Source organism: Alosa alosa, chromosome 18, assembly GCF_017589495.1.
Source record: "Alosa alosa isolate M-15738 ecotype Scorff River chromosome 18, AALO_Geno_1.1, whole genome shotgun sequence".
In the NCBI taxonomy this organism is placed as follows: Eukaryota; Metazoa; Chordata; class Actinopteri; order Clupeiformes; family Clupeidae; genus Alosa; species Alosa alosa.
Window position 1 is genome coordinate 10,222,729 of NC_063206.1, and position 20,387 is coordinate 10,243,115.

Here is a 20,387-nt window from a genome sequence, read left to right on the forward strand (position 1 = left end):
CCCTTATTTGTAAGGCTACAGGGATAATACATTTTGGCATAAGAAAATGAATCAAAAGTTCTCTCTTTCCAGTATAAGCTTTAACAGAAGTGATTTAGTAAATGGAAGGCAGATCCTGAGGATTTAAGGTGGTAAGAAAATAGCGTAACAAATGGGGTTGAAATGCCTGTGTAGAATCCATAGCAACCCTGAGGGTTAAGACAAATGTAGACAGCTGGATTGTGTCTAGCTATAGCCAGAGCCAAATAAAGGTACTGGCTATAGCCATGTGTGGTGTACGAGTATCTTCAGGATGTGCTATAAATCACAGCTGTTCAGCTGTGAGTAGTTATAAACCGTGAGATTGTCCATTATGGCATGGCATGGCATAGAAAGAGCAGCAGGACTTGCTGTAGCTGAAACCACCATTGCGTCTAATTTTTGCAAGCTTAAACTTTGATGATCGTTTTGTGTAGCACATGGAAATAAGCCATCATTTCTAACTCAACACTGACCCCTGGTGGACATCATATGAAAGTGTCCAAGTGTTGCTCTTTCATAGTTCAATTCCCTGGGTGACAACCACCCATGACATACATGCCACCCCTGTGACATTTCCTGAAGGAATGAATGCTTGTGTGTGTGTGTGCGTGTGTGTGTGTGTGTGTGTGTGTGTGCACGCAGTTCTCCGTACGTGGGCGGCGAGCTGATGGGCCTGCAGGTGGACTACTGGACATGGCAGGGCCCGGAGAAGAAGCGGGATGGCGAGAAAAGGGAGGTGGGCCTCAAGAACACGCTCAAGAGCAACTTCCGTTCGCTGCAGGTCAGCCGGCTGCCCTGTGGTGGGGAGCTCACACCGCCGCCCGGTATGGCCATGACCGTGGTCACCAAGGAGAAGAACAAGAAGGGTGAGTCAGGGGACAAGTAAAGGTTATCTGAGTCAAGTGAAGGTTATATGAGTCAAGTGAAGGTTCTATGAGTCAAGTGAAGTTCTATAGGTTGGACAGGTACTGGAGATTGTAGTGGAGTGGACCTTTGTGTTAGCAGAACATGTGTCATAGTTATATGAACAGCATATGTACTGTGTGTTCTGTGTATAAAGCTGAGGCTACTGGGTTGTATTCATTTCAAAATGTATATTTAAGAAAAAGGACTGCATAGTGGTAATATCTTACAAAATTGTCCTAGAGCAGGGGTCTCAAGCTCAAATGAGCTGGGGGCCACTGCTGCCAACGTCATCTGATTGGAGGGCCACGTCAGTGTTCAAGAATAATACAAGCAAAAAACATGGATATATCTGAAAATGCAGTGTTTTTTTTTTTATTTCAAATACTGTATAACACAAAACTGCAAACAGTGCAAGAGCAAGTCTTTTAAAGCTTATAAATAAAATAATGATAAAATAAATATTAATAAAAAATCTTTGAGTATGAACAAAAGTTTATGAAGGGGGTAAATGTACCCATCTAATTTGTATATTATGACGTCACTGGATGGCAACCACCTCAAAGTATGCACCTTTCAGTAAATACTGGATGTTGAACATATTTGAGCAGATTTACTTTTTTTTTGTCATTTCACCCACATAACAAATTAACAGGAAAACAGTAAAATGTAAACCAACAATAGTAAACTAAGTATAACCACAAACCCTATGCTACTATACAATAAAGTAGCCTGGTCAAATCAGTTTCTATCGCGGGTGACTTTGTAGTTCTTCAGAGCCCTATTTTTACTACCCCTGCTGTCTGTACCACGTCCATTACGGGCACTATCATCACGATTACCACTGGCACCTCCAGCTATGTTGGTCAAAATAAGCATGGTATGCTTAGTGGACACTGTCATATACACGCAAAGACGCACCTCCATTCAAGGATGCACTGTGACTATCACTGTCAATAGATGATCGATCATAATCTCCAAAAAGTAGATATTCTCTTTCAGAATCAGAATAGGTCAATAACAGACCCAAGACTTTATCACACGTGAACTTTTTTTCAACATTTGGTGTATTTCTGCTTCAATTTGTGCAAAACTATGGCCTGCATCGCTTCCACGTCATTACAAAGAAATGTACATCTTCTTTGTATTTCTCGCGTGTAATACAAGTACTTCTTGAAAGTAGAATTTGCAGCGAATTTGGGCTTGAATCGAAGCTCTGGAATTGAGCCGGACCCGGGCCGGAAGTGGCCCACGGAGTTTGAGACCCCTGTCCTAGAGTCTGGGCACAGTTTGGTAACTCCGTGCTTGGTTGTACATTCTGATGTGACAGTCAGATTTGTGTGTAACTAATTTGTGTGACTAACATGCAACATTCCACTCATGAGTTTTTCGGAAACTAGGTCAGATGATCAAAAAAAAGTAGGCTGAGCTCTGGTTCAGATCACCTCAAAGCACTCAGAAGTGTCATCCAGTCAAATTTCATATTAAAGTAACATTGAAGAAAATTTGCTCCCCTTATAGTTGAGAAGCACAATAATAAACAAACTAAATATGCGTCTTTTGCTACAAAGTATTCCTACCCGAACACAGAAGGTTGCTAGGTCAGTAATCGCCTATAGTGGGCCGCTAAAACAATGGCAAAAGTGCCGTTCGTCATGTTATGAGGTTAAGGCAAAATACTATTAGTATAGTTAGTAAAGTATTTACAAATACTTTCATCTTACTGGTAATACTGAAGAAGGGAAGGCAGTTAAAGTGACCAAATTCTGCTGATACTGAGTATGGCTGACTGGATTGTTTTGAATCCTCCATTTCACATGCACTCACTCTACTCCCTTGTTCCCTGCAGTGATCTTCCTCAGTAAGAAGCCCAAGGAGAAGGAGTTGGACACCAAGAGCCAGGTGATTGACGGCATCAGCAGGCTGATCTGCACGGCTAAGCACCAGCACACCATGCTCAGAGGTACAGCACTTACAATGCTAAATCCCCCAACCTCATACATTACAGTCACTCTAATTGTTTAGCCAACACTGACAGGTGATTTTTCACTCTGATTACAAATAGTGATTATAAAAGAGGATCAACATCATATGTTACAGTACTTCTAAATGTTTAGCTAACACTGACAGTTGATTTTTTCCACTCTGCTTACAAATAATGATTATTTATAGTTTTTGAGTTTTTTTGTTTTGAGGATTTGTTTCAGGTGATGTTTGCGTACAGTAGATGGATAGTGCCTTTTGAGATGCTTTGTAAAATCTCAAATGTTCAGAAAAGTTAAATGAAAGTGTGTTAACATTCCTGAGTCGGGAGTCTAACCTCTGTGTGCTGTTGCTGTCCAGTGTCCATTGATGGAGTCGAGTGGAACGACGTGAAGTTTTTCCAGCTGGCCGCTCAGTGGCCCACCCACGTCAAGCACTTCCCTGTGGGCCTCTTTGGCTACAGCAAGCCCATGTGACCTTACCTGACATCCTCCAGCATCTCCACACTCTGTCCTGGGCTCAGAGAGAGAGAGAGAGAGAGAGAGAGAGAGAGAGAGAGAGAGATGGACAGACAGACAGACACAGGGAGAGAGGGAGGGAGAGAGAGAGTGGGGAAAGGATCGATGGAGATAGGAGAGAAGCCAACTCATCGGAACAGTAAAATGGGTTCCCATGGAAGCCTTTTGCTGCTGCAAAAGTGTTGTCAGAAACACAATTTTTTTCATCATTGTTATTATTGTTGTTCTGTTCATTATTTTTTATGTTTTTTTTTACACTATATGGACAGATATAAAGTAATATTTTGTATGTATGAATCATGCTGCCTCCTCTAAGAACAAGTTTTTTTTGTTTATTTTTGAGTTTCGACAAACGGCCACCTTAAGATGATGGCAGCTGTGTTTGCACTTTGTGTTTTTGTTTTTGCTCATCCATTTGTCACCTATTATTAATATTATCATTTCCATGAAATCCTGTGTGTAACGCTGTCATGTACGCAGTGGAAAGTAGAGCGTTCTGAGGAAGTAAGGAACTTGAAAGTGGTGTGTATGTGGCTGTGTGTGTCGGTGTAGTTGGTTTGGTGTTCAAAAATAAGGAATATTGCTGTGAATTTAGATAGGGACTCCTTCACCTTGATGCAGTGCGCTGTTTTTCTACCTTTATCCTGAATTTTATTTTTAAATGATGTTTGTTAATTTTCTTGTTGTTTGTTTTCTTTTGAATATGAGATCTAATGTATTGACCGGCCTTTTGTATTTTTAAAGCACATTGTGAACTAAAATTGAAAAATATACAGTATATCCCTGTAAAATCCCCCTTGAAAACTAATCAGAACTTGAGGTATCGGTCAGGGTCAACAGACAAAACTCAGACACAAAGCATGTAATGTGAATCCCGCCAAACAGGAGTAGTGGCCATCTGAATCATGTGTTATATGAAGGCATTTTGTGCTGTTTAATGTCTTTAGCCTGAGTCCACCCTGCCCCTGCAGCAAGGCCATTTACTGCAGGAAGGTTAAACATGCCTGAAAAGCGCAACGTAGCCTCCTACACGCTGCAGCACCTCAATCTGTCTGTTCAATGACTTCAAAGCTTAATGCCAAATTACTATTCCCTTTAGTATGAATACACTATGTATCCATCATATATTGTCTCCAGTTACAGTCAGATTTTTCCTGGGGCAACATGTGAAAGATGTATATCTTTAAATGCAGTATTCATATGGGGACATTACTAGTTTTGCACAATGAATCTTGGCTTTAGCTTTAGGGAGTGTTTAAACCTTCATATTCACCACTCATCAAATTGCAATTATATGTGGATTGTCATATCTGTATAACCTGATGTCATTTGCTATTATACCATAGTTAAACTTCGTAGCAAAATTGAACAAGTAGACACAGTGTATGCATAGGCCATTACATTCCATTTGACAATTCATAGGTACAATGCCTCCCTCTAGTGGTGTAAAGAATTTCAACACATTAGAAGAGGCAAAGGGGAAAGGCATTTTCTTTTCAAATCTGGATTCTGCCATTTCAAAGGAATGTGCTGGCCATTGCTATATCACTTAAATATTGATGGAGGAATGCAAGCACCGCATGTTACAGGATGTAAAATAGGCTCATCTGATAGGCTCATATGAAATGATGGGTTTCCACTAAAGCGGCATTCTACTTGTAACATCACATTCTATCAAGTGGGTTTATAACTTATACAGTATCAACGACAATGCATGCATTAGTACTCAGTAACACACTCATAAACGAAGGCTGAATACCTTTAAAACTCAAAGTGTATGAGGCAACTTGGAAATGTGGTCATAGTGTTTGTCCTTATTGGCTGTCAGTTCTTTGGAAGATACTTCTTTAAAAGTATTTTCAGGGGGGAAACTGGCGTGTTTTAAACTTTGAAATGATTTGACAAACAGGACACTGGTGAGCTGGCCACAGTCAGATGTGAATGATACTGCCCATGCTGAAGTTTATTGCTGATTTGTATGTACGTTGTTGTCCACACGATGGTGCTCCTGTTGTAGGTCTCAGGTGGAGTCTATGGGGTTTTCTCATCTTTTTGTCTATCCTCCCTCCCTCCAGTCTTAGCCCCTCCTTCTAATTCATTTTGTGAAGGAACGATAAGAGAATGGAGGAATGGGAGAGACCATCTTCCTATCGTTCCTTCACAAAATTAATTAGGAGAGGTAAGACTGGAGGGAGGGAGGAAGGAAGGGAGGGAGAATAGACAAAAAAACACAGAGAAAACCCTTAAGACTGCACACTGGGTGTTTGTTGTGTCCTTGACTTTGGTGAAGTTTGTATGTTTGTGACTTACGAGGAGCCACTTGGCTTACTTACAGTTCTAATTTTGTGGTCTTGTTGGAATGGTGTTCCGTGTGTGGCACTTCTGCCCAAATGTTTTTTTTTTCTTTTTGTGAAGCACAAGTAACTATATATCTATACATATTCAGCTCTTTAGTCATGCAATTAATTGTCATGCCAAATAATTGACTTATCTGACAGTGTGGAGGACTAACTCACTCCAGATTGGTGTGTTGTAAATGCACAGTATACATTTTCACTGATAGGTGATATTTGGCCAACTACCAGATTTGATTGACTCTAAACCCGGTAAGAGTCAATAACAAGCACAGGCTCATGTTGTCTGTGACCAGCCTTTTGTGGCTACCGGTAATCTTAACATACTGAGCAGAACCACTATTCACTAGTCGCTGACCTTAACATCTAGTTCCTTCACAAGGTATATCAGTCCTAGTGTGTGTATGTTTTTATACATTAGCAAAAAGGGACACCATGCATTGTGTGACAGTTCCATTATATGATTGAATGGTCCAACAGGGATAATTACAATCCTTGAAGAAATGACTTTAGATGGGGAGAGATGGTACGGATTCTAAAACTGAGCAATATGAATTAAGGTTACTTTAGTGTAGAGGAAAGTGATATCAAATTCATCAAGTAACAAGTAACTTTGGTGATGGAAAGTGACATACTGGAACAGCAAGTGTTTGCCACAATTTGTTTCTTTCTTTTTTTCCCCCTCTCCAGTTCTTTGGAGTGAATGTCTGTGCACATCGTATTCTCATGTTACCTTTGGCGTTATGTTGCTTTAAAGCAATATCTAAAGTATTGAGGAGTCCCTGGCCCCACCTGTGTTTCATAGCCTGTTATAAGGGCGTTAATCGAAACAGAAGGATTATTGAAGTTCAATCTCTGAACCCATCTTCTCTTGTTTGGAGATGGTAGCAGGCATCTTTGCACAAATATTCTTTTAAATTATAGAAGTATATGACAGTATTTTTAAAAATGAAACATACCACTAAAAACATGGTTTAACCTTTGCATGTTTTGTGATAGTTGTACATACATATTGGAATTTTGTATTGTTTTTCCCCCATGCGCTCACAAAAGCAATTGTGTTTAATAAAGAAAAATGTTTGTAACCTTCTTTAAATGTGTGTATTCTTGTAAAGGACTGACTATTTTCCTTTCACATGTCTGGTACAGCTGACACATACATCAACAATGTGCTGAGTTTCATTTCATTCCTATGATGAATTTTACACTGAACTGATATCACTGTTCAATATTAAGTGGTGAAGAGTAACTAGCCAAGGCAAACTCACACACATTTTCTCACATAAACCATGTGGTAGACCTCCTGAAGACATGGTGTTACCCTTTTTCCTCTCAGTTTTTCAGTACAAATTATACAGTCTCTTCAAGTCTGTTCAGGGTCTGTGCTGTGGGATGGCATGCTCATGTTTGGGCTGACACAGAGGGAAGGTTGACGTAGCTCTTCATAGGTGGCAGTGGTCTGATCTTTCGTCCAGCCCAGCCTCCCTTCCTCTGCCACAGGCCACTCGAGGGCCGGATGCCAAGCCAGCGGTTACGCCCAGCCTTGCCGATGATGCGTTTGTTGTGGTCTATGTTAGATACCCTCCCTACAGTGGCCACACATGTCTCCGAAACCTGTTGGCAGTGGGGGAAAAAAACATATCATCATATGTTAATTTTAAATCTACTACTATCTCCAAGTACTAGTACGCCAATATAACATAAACAGCAAAACAGGATATGTGCTCTTTTTTAGCACTCTCAAAACCATTGGGTGAATTGCAATTCCACTGTCACAGAAAATAAAGTTATGTATAAGTTAGTTTGTTATGAATCAATACAGTAAATTTAAATAATTGGACAGACAACTGGTTCACAAGTTATAATACAGCCTTTGTCTTTTAGCTGACACTCTTACTTAGAGTGGGCTGGTGTGCCCACCACCAATGGGCTAGCAATGACAAACAGGTATGGAGATGGAAGACAAGCTCTGGGTATGTTGGTGCCAGTGAGTTTTATGAATGTGTCATGGCGAATACGTCTCTTACCTGGATCTGATGTTTGGAGGGCAGTTGCACAATAGCTGTGCCACTGACTTTCCGTAGAAGCACTCCAGATGTGCCTACGTTATTAACAAAGAGGACCTTGTAAGTAAAGCAAGGATTAAAAGGTAATCCCATATTGATTTGGCTTTTTAGTATAATCTCCACTTTAAATGTAAATGGCATGAGAACACACCCTAATCTCTGTCTCGGAAATAACTCGAAGGTTATCAGTCCGAAACATGAACTTTTACAGTTTGAGGCCAGAACTGAAAACAGACTATGTACTTGTCTATTGCCGATTCAAGACAGCAACAAACATACAATTAGCAGTACATTGGTTGTTTTCAGATGATATACCTGCTGCGCGTATGGCCTTGGCACCTTTGCCAGGGAACAGTTCCAGGTTGTTGATCAGGGTGCCCACTGGAAGGGCCCCAAGAGGATGGGCATCCCCCTCCTTGGCTGAGACTGACAGGAAGAGACACACAAGCAGATGGCATTATTATACTATCATAATGGACTATGTACTTTTACTTAGGACAAACACAGTCCTCTCTACTCTGTTTTGGGGTATGAGTTTGGGGATTAGCCTGAACATAAATGTTTATCTGCCTACCTGCCATACGGCCAATAACCCCAGAGGTTTTGATGAGGTCCCCAACTTCCATATTCTCTGTGGCAATAATCCAGCGTTTCCGATTACCACCTGCAACCAAGGCTATATCTGCCGATCTGTAGAAAGAATGGGGTAAAGTTAGTCAGATCCTTCAATTTCTCACATTCTTGTCACCTCCACGTTAGCTGCTACTGTCAGCATCAGATTTCAAGTGTTACTGTCTCTACAAACCTGCATGGATCGTATCTAACTTCAACGATTCGCTCTTCAAACGGCTGCGGTTCATTCCCAGGTTCATATCGCAGTCTCTGGAAGTCTATAATGCGATGTCGTTGTTTGTGGCCACCTCCAATACCATGTGTCCGAACCTTTCCTGTTGCACATCAAATTTGTTAGGAAATGCTGAGGTAAACCCGTTAAATGTACGGTTTAGAGGCAAACATTCTTGAGGAAATTGAGTACCTGTCCAGTCCCTGCCCCCAGTCTTTTTCATGCCAATGGGTCGAATGGTGTACTTATCCCTTACTTTCCAGTATGTCTTGTTCTGTTCCAGGCAGACTGTTGTGAGTAACCCCCGCCATTGAGACACTGCACTGTTGAAACTTGGGAGGAGGGATGCTGCAGGAGCTCTGCTGCTCTCAGCAACAACTCTGCTACAGAGCAGCCCCTACAATAACAGGGTCGAAAAGAGACTGGTTATTCTGCTGAAACTATCGGCGGACGTAAACTGGCAAGACATCAAATTACTGTTTGTAACACAGACCTGTGAAGACACCTGTTTGCAACCACCCGTCAGTGTTATCGCGCGCATGGCTCGTGAGAGAGCCGAAACTGCCATAACTGCCGATGGCCTCTTCAATTTCTAACCTGTATCAATCAGGGGGAAATGCACTTTTACACAGAATCTCAGTGCAAAATGAAAAATCCACATTGCTTCTTCAGAAAATGTTATCCTTAACGTTGCAGTGCATGTACACAAATGGAGGTGGCGTATATCTTACAATTGTTTACAAGAGTTTAATGTGAACTTGCAGTTTGTGATGTGATAACGTTCTTGATGTCAAACACGTATTTCAACATAAGGATTGATTATGTTTCAATGCATCTCAATAATACAATGATAAAAAAAACAATGACAACGAAGGAAACGTATGCATTGTTATGTTCCTCAAAAAGCAAGATAACCTAACCTAAGCATTATTTCATACTAGCCGCCGCCAGGCTACACGCTACATGACATGCGATTCAAGTTAACGTATCGTTAGATCTCTCCTATTACTTTTTACATCAATCCTAAGTCTGTAGAAATGTTATAACACTGCGCATTTGCAACTAATTTATGCATAACCGTTACCGTAGTAGTTTCTGATACTTTAATCCATAACGTTACTTCACACTCTCGTGTCCTTCACATCAGTACTTCACATTCAGCAACACAGCACGTCGCATAATACTGACGTCACGCTCGTTCTACGTAACAGATTACTGCAGCGTTCTACCATTTCGCTCAGCAGTGCCACCAAGTGCTGTGGAGCCATCACAGAACATTTCGGTGAGGAATCAAATGTCAATGTGCAATTTTCCATCTAAAATCTATTTAGTTTTTAATTATTTATTTCTGTTCACGTGACTTTGGTTGAATTTACCTAAATTAGATTTTTGTCATAACATGAAATATAAAGACCACACCTAGAACTAGACGTCAGAAGTACAAGTGGTCCAATGACTTGTTAGTTTTCTCTGGTGGACATATTGGATTTAAAGAGGCTCAACCGTTTAGGAGAAGACACGGGGCTCACCGCGGAGTTGAAAAATACTGTTGAATTTGCGGTTATTTAGTGAAAGTAACTAGACAGGTGTTGGCGTTATTATAACGACATAACTATATAACGATTTGCGGTGTTTGTTTGCCAGAAAATTGTTCTAAACTTCAGCGTCTACCAGCTGCTGAGCTGTCCGGATTGCATACAGTTTCACATTGTGTTAAGTCAGTTTACTTGCTTGCAGTAGCGGCGCGGATAGCCAGGCTGCCTTCTGCAAAGAAGTGACCAGATGGCAATGTGATATTTATTATTTTTAATCTGTGTGTCTCGTTCAACTACTGCAAAGAAAAGAAGCTGATAGCGACCTAACCCGCGCCTGGGGAAGATACTGAGAGGTATGATGTCATGCTTATTTGGCTCACCCACCCGCTCACGCTAGCTCGGTGGTATTATGCTAGCTGACGTTATATCTTGCTAGTGTGCTAGAGTCCTAGATTACATATCCAGAATTTACCAAACCGCGATTATTGATGGTTGCATTTGATATTAAACATGTGTGATGCACTGGTGTGACGCAATATTCTGACTGCTTTCCGAAATCTGATGCATGGGTGGCAGGCCTCTATCATGGACCTGCCCAACCTGTCAAACAAGGTTGATGCACACACCGCGACCTCACGTCCCATGTGATGCGAGCAATACTCCTAGTTAACTCCTGGTAATTAAATTACCACTGCAATTTTACACTGTGTCTGTACTTCTGGTATTTGCGTTCCCCGCAGTTTTGATATAGGCTACGACTCCAATATGACTTTGTTGCAAAATTTGCTCGCTGACTCATTATGACGTTAAAGAATAGTCGGATGCAACATTTACTCTCTATGCATTCAGCCCACAGTGATTCAGCCGCACAACTTATCTGTCAACCTTTTTAGTAGGGTAATACATCACATGAATGTGTTCAAAGTTTAGGAAGAGAAAGCTGTTTTGCATACCATTTGCTACCATGATCAGTAAACGGTCAACTCTCATTTGAACATTATTGATGTAGGTTTATTTTTTATTTTTGCAGTCTAAGGTTTTTTAGTTGTTAAATGTTTATGGCGTGTGTATGAATGTTTGTGAATCTGTGTGTCAAACTAGGCTGTCCTGATGGATTGACACGTACAGCTTTAATTAAAGATCCCATGGTGTTTTTTGTATAACTTAACTCAGCTAGGCAGCATATATCCTCAGTAATCAGTATGAATTGTATGTAAAAGTTTAAATGAACTCTGTTTGGAAAGGAGTTTGAAGGTCTGTGCAATCAGAGGATTGAATGATATCACTAGCATTCTTGTCATTTTCTGCAGATGATTGAAGGTGGTTTAAAGTCTTCTGGACAAGCAGGGCATTATTCGACAGAGCTGAATGTGCTTATTGGCTAAATTGGATTTATCTAAATCCGAGGGCAGTGCTCTCTAATCACTCATTAAACTCTTTAAACCCCTCATCCGCTACTAGTTACTAATGCAGTATCGGGGATGGCTTATGCCACCAGAAGGCGATGGATGACTTCTCCGCTTCCTGTTCCTCTCCTGATTATTGCTATGGCAATTGCAATATGGCTTTTATCATGAGGTCATGGTTGATGCGCAGTATGACTTCAGGAGGTTTTTCAGTAGCTCTAATGATTGAATGTTATTTACTCCCACTCGGTGTATGATGCTTTACAATTTGCTTTTTGAGCTGCATTCCCAAATAGCATAAATGTAAGTGAATCTTGAAGATACCTGTGGCTTACTGTTTCAGAAGTCTTGTAGGTAGCTCTTTGGGTACTGAGTGTTGAAGTTGAAATTTGTGTTTCTGAATATCATTTATGAAACTGCGTAAACTGCAGGAATGCTGAATACCTGATGCGCCAATGTGCTCCATTTTCAAGAATAGACTACTGGGCCAGTCTATAAATTACACAGGTTAATTAAATAGGCCTTTTGAGTCTTTCGAGGTCACACATTCTTGATTTGGGTTCATCACAAGTTGCCTGATGTGGAAATATCCTTGTAACTATTCTTGGTGTCCAGTCACATTTGTTACTTGTCACTTAGACTATTAAGCGAAATGGAATGTCTACTCTGTGGGTAGACTATCTGTTGCTAGTTCATGCTTTGCTAAAGGTACTTTTATTTGAGTTTTGTACATATAGCTTTGTTAAAATAGCTCCAGCACTGCAAGCAGGGAGAATACAGCCCCCCCCTCCACGAGGAAACAGCTGTCTTGGTCAGTGGCAGCCAGCCCTCTGTGATGGAGTGCCCCTGTGTCCCATCCCAGTCACATCCCCCACCACACCCATTCTCAGCTGTTTCACCAGCCTGCTTTTTTCTTTCTTTCTTTCTTTCTCTCTCTCTCTCTCTCTCTCTCTCTCTCTCTCTCTCTCTCTCTCTCTCTCTCTCTCTCTCTCTCTCTCTCTCTCTCTCTCTCTCTCTCTCTCTCTCTCTCTCTCTCTCTCTCATACTCCCCTCATTTTCCTCAGTTAGAAAGACAGGAGAGAGTGCACTGCAACGTGTGTGTGTGTGTGTACGGTGTAGAGGGTCACAGTGCAGAGTGTCCTGAGGAAGGGCAATGTTGCTGTGATGTTCCTGGCATGAGGAAAGAAGCAGGAAATGCCAGAGTGGAGAGGGGCTTGACTGGAGCAGCATATATGATGACCGATGCCAACAGCATGGATTGTCCCCTCAGCAGTTGTGCAAGTGGCCCTGCCAGATAGTCGCTAACAAAACACAAACGGTCACGTAGTCTCTTTCGCCCTGTTAGTCTGTTGTTGGGCACTTTTGGGTTGAAATGCAGTCATTGGTCAGGTCGCACAAAGACTGCAGTCCTAAATTATTTAGATTGAACCATCACTGCAGCACATTTTGGGCTACATCTTTTCTCCATAAGTAAGCTATGTACACAACACAACCTTACAACGACACACTGGCTTCAGTCAGTCAGTTTTTCATATGTTAACTTGGCTTACTCCTTCATGAGATCATGTTTTTGGATTCCTACTCAAGACACATGTCCCCACATGTGTGTGTGTGTTACACAGAGAGCCTGGCAGCTGCAGCTGGGGGACTGTGACTGCTCCTCCTCGGCTGTTGTAGACCGTAGCGGTTAGACGGCAGCCAGGGCTGGGCTGGGCTGGGCTGCACTTCGTCTTACCTCTGTTGATGCAGCAAATCACCCAGGGGCATCGGGTTTGTTTTTTTTGGACGAGACGAGAGGGGGAGAGAGAGGAGGAGGAGGCGGCAGGTTTCCTGTTCTTCTCGAGAGAAAGACTGTGCGTGTGTGTGCATTAAGACAGTTCTGTAAATGAGGATGCTGAACTGAGCAACATTTGTTTTCATGTGACTTCTGAGGGATAGAGGTTAGACGGCATGGATAGACTGAGAGAAAATTGTTAGCCACTGTTAGAATGTTGCTCTGTGCACACCAGCCACACACCACACTCTGACACAGCGGAGTCATGCTGCCAACCGGGCACAGCGACCCACAGAGGGCTCTCTGATCTCTGTCCATCCCTGAGCAGCCGTACCCCAGAGCAGTGAAACTGCAGATCTGCTGGCTCTCCAGGGACTCGCTCCGTTACATAAGCCCCCCTGCCCCTAGACCCCCACCAGCCCCTCCGAAGCACAAGTGACCCCCTCCCCTCCCCTACCTTCAGAAGTGCCTCCCCATAACAATCGCTGTGGTCAGCTCTCGATTTTGAAGATTTCAGGGGTATCAAACTGCTCTGTTCTTTCTTTTACTCCCATGACCCTGGAACATTTAGTTGTTGTCCACATGCAGCAGATAAATAGCCTGCATTGCACTGAGACCTAAGGGATGTGTTCATACAGTAGGCCCATTCTAACTGAGTGTTACTGGATCAGCTCACACAGAGTGAATCTCTCATTTGCAATTTGTCGCCATGTCAACAGTCCGTGACTGGTTCCGGTCGCGATCGCTTCCATCGTTTACCCCGCGTCCACACATCATCACTGCTGCCTCAGCAGGGGGTACACCATGAAGGTCACCTGCCTCCATCTCCCCCACTCACTTCATCATCCGTACCTGGACAGGTCTAGAGTCCAGAGTCTTCTGGGGAGATGTGGGGTGGGCTGTTACAAGGATACAAGGAAGTTTATTGTCACATGCATATAGTTACTGGATGTAAGAAATGCAGTGAAATTATGTCTGGTGTCAGCCTATTTGTGCATTTATGGAGGGGGGTAAAAAGTGCAGTAGAAGAGGGGTTTAGTAGATTAAGTGGCAAGGGCTGCATAAGAAAGGTGGGGGAGGATTGGGATTGGGGGGGGCACCAACAAGGAGCAGTTAGCGAGTTAGCAGTTAGCGAGCGCTTAGCATATGCCCCTGCCCAGCATGTAGGCTTGGTACATGAGAGCAGAACCACTGGGGGTGGTGGGGGTTGGGGGGAGAAGGCAGGGGGTTGCTGCACTGTTGGTGATGGGTGGTGTGTGTGTGTGTGTTTTTGTGTGAAGCCTCTGTGATGGGTGGTGTGTGTGTGTGTGTTTTTGTGTGAAGCCTCTGTGATGCAATTCTTTATTGGCCCAGTCTTTTGTGCTGGTCCACTGCAAAGCCTCTTTGTGTTGTGTTGCTAAATGTGCTGCCACCCACTCTTTTCCTCTCTGCCACTTTCCCCATCCCCCCTTCTCTCTCTCTCTCCCTCTCCCTCTCTCTCTATCTCTCTCGCTTGATACTGAGAGGGCGGGGTTGATCCCTGAGGACTCCACAGCTCTCCGCTGTTTGCTGTTGTCGAGAGCCGAGAGAGGGAAGGTCTCACACACACACACACACACACGCGACGCAGACACACACTCCGCTCACACACTCATTACCATCCTTTGCTCTCCTGTTTTCTCAGCGCATCCACACACACACTCTCAGCCGTGCCCTCGGCGCCTGAAAGCAGTCGGATTACGCTCGCGCTGCAGTGGACGGTGTTGCTACGGTAACTGCTCGGGGGTGACGCTAGGTGTTTTTATTTTTGTCGCCGGTGGTGGAGTCATTGTTTGTTTCCTTCCCCTGCACTCTGGTGCTGGGCTATGAGGAGCGCCCGCTAAGGCTGAGGTAGGTAAAACACTTTCCCGCTGCTCGCCCGCTGGCACACAGCTTTAAGGTGCTGCCCAGCGTGGCTCCGCTTTGTGTGATGGGAGTCTATAAAAAGTAACATGGAATAGGAATTGCGTTTGGAGAAAATTGGCAGAAGAGAGATTGGATTGACTTATTGATTTAATCCTGTCAGTGATGTTTTTTGTCGTTCCCCTATGGCGCAGTCTGCCTAGTACCTTGTCACTTGGCTTCTACGCTTTTGTAAGCAAGTCTTGATGTTTTGAATTGCTCTCTGACTGAGTAACTGATTTGGGTTTAGAAAGTCTACTATGTCGTGCCAGGCTAACACATTGTGGCAATTAGTTTTTGTGAGGGATGTCTATGTGGATTTAGGGTTATGGGCCATATTTGTGGTGATGTGGTGTTGTTGTTGAGTGTATGGTGTTCTCCCATTGCCAAAACTATGTGTCCCCCGAGTCCTTTGTTCCCCAAACACGTGCCTGCCTTGGGGACCCCTGATGGGCTGATTGGGCCCATTTTAATCACATTTCTCATGCATTGTCTGATTGGCTTCTGTCCAGCCTTCTGCTAGTTGGTAGACTGATTTAGATATGCTGATGGGTAATCTGTGTCCTCAGTGTAGCCTTTTGAGCAAGGTTTTTGTTATACATGGGTGTACACATACATTATGTGTGCTGTAGTGTAGTAGTGTTTGTACATTATATTTGATCAAACTGAAGAAAAAACACAAAGTCCTCCAAAGAGTCCCGATGACTTGTAGGTTTGGTCAGTCAGATTCTGGATTTTTTCAACTACCAATATCCAAATATCCAACACACCAAGCACACACGCTCGAACACACACACATACACCACAGTCTTTACGTTTGTCGTGTTTTGCACGACTGTAACTGTCTACGCCAGAAGCAAGAAATCTTTTATGCAAAAGGGTCGCTGGCAGCTTTGTTTACCACATCCTCAGAATATGTCAATACTTATGATGCCATATCTACATTATCTAGGCATTAATCAAATAAACAGGCATAACCAACATCGTGCATGTAGTTCAGTACAGCATTTTAACAATATTAGTTTTGTCTGTTGGGCTGTCGTGTCGGCTCTTACGAGTTTGAAAGCTTGAACTTGTGCTTCAGCTTTATAAGCCCTCCCCTGTGGAATATGATCTGTGCAATATCAAAATGATGGCCTCTGCAGCCCTTTCCTCCATACCTGCCATAAATCCCCCTGCATGCAGCAGAATATTAGTATATTATGCAGCAGTGAGCGGCTATAAGTGCTCTTCTTTATATTGGCACTGAGTTTGAGGCCTCTGCGGACCTGCCTGTGCCCAAGCAACACTATTCCAGTCAACCATTGCTGAGTAATTTTTTTTATTTTTTTATTTTTTTTTTTTTTTTTTAGTGCATGATTTTTCAACAGGCTCTTTTTTTAATGTCAGAAGGGCTTAATTGCAGAGCAGCAGTGCGGATGCGAGTGGTGTTGATCAAAGGGATGTGCTGCTGTGTGGCGGCAGCGTCTTTGACATTTGTTGTCAGATAGAACCCCCCATCCCAGTCACCTCTTCAAACAGCACCCTAATCCAAGCAGTCCTCGCACTCCTCAGAGATTTTCTGCTAATCCCCCACAGGCGCCTGGATTAAAGCCCCAGCCCACCCACCCCCCATCAGCGCAGCCCTCCGGCGAATCAGACAAGTCACGATATTCCTTTTATATTCTTCAGTGTGCCTTCAGGTAAGGTAGGGGAGGCTAACACTGAGAATTCGTAGCTATGAAGGTGGATACAATTGAATGTAGCTGTCTGCATGACACTGAAATTAAGCATATGCTGGCATTACACAAGCAATTATTAGCATGTGCTGGCATTACGCAAGCAATTATTCCTGTGTCAGAACGCTTGATCCAACATTTGGTCATCTATTATGGTGTTTGCGTAGAGGAACACTAACACTCAGAAACACTGAGGAAAATTAGCCCCCTGATACAGCAGCAGGCTATGCATCCCTCAGTGGCCCTTCTGAAGACACAATTGGGCTAGTCTGGCATTATAATTTAAAGCCTTTTTAAACATTAATGTGGTACTTTTTTTTTATTCCGATCCTGTATTTGAACCCGAAAAGTAACCTTAGACTCATGCTTCACACTTACCCTTCACAAGTTCACCCACCGTATTGTATCTGACAGGACCCTAATTACTCAGGGTTGACTGGAATAGGCTTAGACTCTGCCCTCATTTTCACTAGTTTCTCTGCATATAACCACAAACTCTGCCCTGACGATTATTATACGGATCGAGATAATTAGAGTAAACGTAGGTTTTATAGGGAAATTCATCCTTCTTATTTGCCAGAGAATAAGTGGAGGGTTTGTGATTAGCTGTGCCTAATTCAGTCTAATATCCTCATTATAGGCTAGAGCATAGCTCTGTTCTCTCATAGATTAGAAGCTTTCCACAGTGTGCCAGATACAGTATACCAGTTTGTCACAGAGAGAGGCGATACCAAGATTCAACTGACCGTATCAAAGTTCAGACTTGTTTTGTTGAGATTTCCACTGAAGTGACCGTATCGCCTTGGCAGAGTGGTCAGAGAGACTGTGGATGGAGATGCTTTGTGTGAGCTGTTTGTGTTTGTAATCTGAGCTCAGTGCAGGAGACAGTGAGACGGATCAATTATAGCCTGCTGACTCACTGACCTTTAGGTAGGCCGCTATCTGACGTGGCGATGAGACCGGAGGAGGAAGAAGAAGCAGTGTCCGGCAAAATAGCCATCACCTCGTCTGGAGCAACTGTGGTTTTGGGTTTAACCCTTTCTAGTGACTCATCCTGTTCAGGTCATTATGGATTATCCATCTTGGAAGCTTGAACAAGTCCAGGGATGCCTTTGTTAAGTGCATGCAAGGTGTGGTAAAATTCCAGAGCAGATGCCGTTCTTCCCAGAGTAGTTAGAGAGGCCTGGAGCAAGAACGCTAGACCTTTTTGTCCCATTGTGAGTGATTGATCACATTCATTCACACATGCGCGTCCGTACACACACACACACACACACACACACACAGGCTTACAGCAACCCCCACATCTCCTTTTTTCCCCTTGGGGACAATTGTGTCCCAGAGCATAAATTAAAGTTTTGCTTTGGTAGGACCAGAAAGAAAGGGCAAGAAAGAGAGAGGCGAAGCTCAGCAACAGCCTTGGAAGTTAGCGGCTCATAAAAATGCTAAGCGGCAGTAGTGCTGGTTGTTTATGTCACCTCTGGGGACCGTCACCGCTCCCACCCTACCCCCACCCACCAAGGCTGTCCCCAGCGGTCCCTGCGGGCTACAGGAGGCTAAGAGCAGCTGCTGGATGACGCAGCAGTGCCTCTTGCACCTGAGTATGCTTTCTGGAGGTACATGACTCACGGAGCGATGGGGCTGCCTTATTTACACGTCTGCCTCTCTAGCCTGCAGTGCAAAAGGGCATATAAAAGCCCCCATTATCTCATGAGTGACAGGGATATTATTTTTATGTGTTTATTTTTGCCCTGTCTAGATGCCCTCAGTGCAGTTTAATCGTACCCTTGGGTAGGCCTTTTGCCTTCCCTTAGTCCTGTATTGTTGTGCTCTTGAAAGACCTGTGCAGTCCGACCGATCGAAGGTGGTGTTTTTAGCCTTGGAGTTGTATGCCTTTCTTTTATCCCCCTATGCTCAGACAAGATTGACTACATCTCCCATCATGCACCGCTTTGCCACCAGTCATTAGCTAACTGTCTTCAGACGCTGGTGTCAAGAACGTTAAACCTGACCCATCCATCATCCTCTGGGCCTCGGCAGCCCCCCACAGACAGACACACACACACACACACCCAGAAGCCTCTGGCATACTGTTGCAGTTATTGCTTTGCAGCGGGGGCTTTGTGCTTATACTGCAGCCCGTGTGCTACAGGGGGTTAGGCTTGCTGCTGCTGCTGCTTACTCCTATACAGTACAGACAGAGTGTCTGATGCAGGGGATTGCTTGGGGTTTGGATGTTCCCACCGGCGGTCAGATGATTGTGTGCTATTTTAAGCCTTGATTTAGGTAGCTGCTTTTCATGCAGTCTGTGACTGCATGGATGCGGGAAAGAAGAATGAATACGTCTACGTGTCCCAAGTCCCCTCAGGAGAAGCCTGGCGCTAAAACCCTTTTTGATCAGTCCCTTCATTCGGCTCCAAGGCCATCCAGTGCATTATTCATGAATTAACTCACTCAGGATCAGTTTTTAAGATGACAGTAAATATCACGCGGGGGTCAGCTGTCCTGTCCAGTCAGTGGTGCGTAAACATTCCTCCATGCTGGTTAGAGCCCTGCCATGCGTCCTGTCCAGTGAGTTACTGCGTACTTGTCACCTCGCCTGCACGCCGTGGCTTTTGTGTGTGTGTGCGTGTGTGTGTTCGCGGCCGTGCGTTTGTCCTTGGCCCGCTTCCGACAGCGGCGGAATGAAAAGCACAGTGGAAGCGCTCGGCTGAATGAGGGCGTGGCGGGCGCCCTCGTAAATCTGTTGCCGCGCGCGTTACGGGCTCGGAGACAGATGGCGCTCAGGCCCGGGTGTCCTCACAGCCAGCTTTTTCTTTCTCTCTCTCTCTCTCTCTCTCTCTCCCCCCACTCTTCTCTCTGCATCATTCCTCCACATTATGAAACACGTCTGCACAATAGTGATGGAAATATGTGGGGCCTGTGCTGCTTGGCAGAGGCTGGTGTTTCTCCTGCCAGGCAAGGGGCCTGCAGCTGTGCCCAGCTGAGAGGGGGCGGGGTGGGGTGGGCACCAGGACGGACACCAAGGTCGTCTCGTGCCCAGTCAGCTGTTTTGATTGGAAGGCGTCGTGAGTCACATCATCGCCTTGCCAACTCCACTCTAATTGGAAGTGTAAGCAAGGTGGCACGGCTGCTAATTTCAAGTGGCATATGGCCGGACGTGAGCCGTGAGCTTTCCTGTGTTAACGACAACATATCCAGATGAGTGGATCTGGTTATACAAGAGCCAATCCTTCTCATTGCTCTTAGCAGGAGAAAAGGCATTTTGTTTAAAGGATCATCTGCACGTGACGGATAATTTATTTTCAAACACATTTCTGATCTCTATCTGATCTGTGGCTGAGA

At 44.0% G+C, this 20,387-nt stretch overlaps 3 protein-coding genes across 17 annotated transcripts in view; 2 read left to right on the forward strand and 1 right to left on the reverse strand.

Moving 5' to 3' along the window:
• Positions 1-6,869, forward strand: part of LOC125311490 (phosphofurin acidic cluster sorting protein 2-like) — a 67,259-nt gene extending 60,390 nt beyond the window's left edge. For all 3 annotated transcript variants that reach the window (XM_048269593.1, XM_048269594.1, XM_048269596.1), the window contains 3 exons: positions 664-887; positions 2,774-2,887; positions 3,268-6,869. In XM_048269593.1, coding sequence (XP_048125550.1) covers positions 664-887; positions 2,774-2,887; positions 3,268-3,383 — 454 coding nt within the window. In that variant the 3' untranslated portion in view covers positions 3,384-6,869. The remainder of the gene's footprint in view (positions 1-663; positions 888-2,773; positions 2,888-3,267) is intronic.
• mrpl2 (mitochondrial ribosomal protein L2) lies at positions 6,748-9,864 on the reverse strand. The gene is made up of 8 exons (XM_048269611.1): positions 9,774-9,864; positions 9,183-9,286; positions 8,882-9,086; positions 8,651-8,792; positions 8,420-8,535; positions 8,161-8,271; positions 7,807-7,880; positions 6,748-7,393 (listed from the first exon to the last, which is right to left on the reverse strand). Exons 2-8 carry the CDS (start codon positions 9,255-9,257, stop codon positions 7,181-7,183), a joined length of 936 nt encoding a protein of 311 aa, XP_048125568.1. The 5' UTR covers positions 9,258-9,286; positions 9,774-9,864; the 3' UTR covers positions 6,748-7,180.
• Positions 9,865-9,922: 58 nt separating this feature from the next.
• klc1b (kinesin light chain 1b) overlaps positions 9,923-20,387 on the forward strand; it is a 38,197-nt gene continuing 27,732 nt past the window's right edge. For 2 of the 13 annotated variants that reach the window (XM_048269606.1, XM_048269607.1), the window contains exon 1: positions 14,928-15,273. The gene's annotated coding sequence lies outside the window, so the exon portion shown is untranslated. Of the gene's footprint in view, positions 9,972-10,148; positions 10,578-14,927; positions 15,274-15,312; positions 15,444-20,387 lie in introns of those variants that run through there. The other 11 variants (XM_048269604.1, XM_048269605.1, XM_048269597.1 and 8 more) reach the window with 9 other exon arrangements.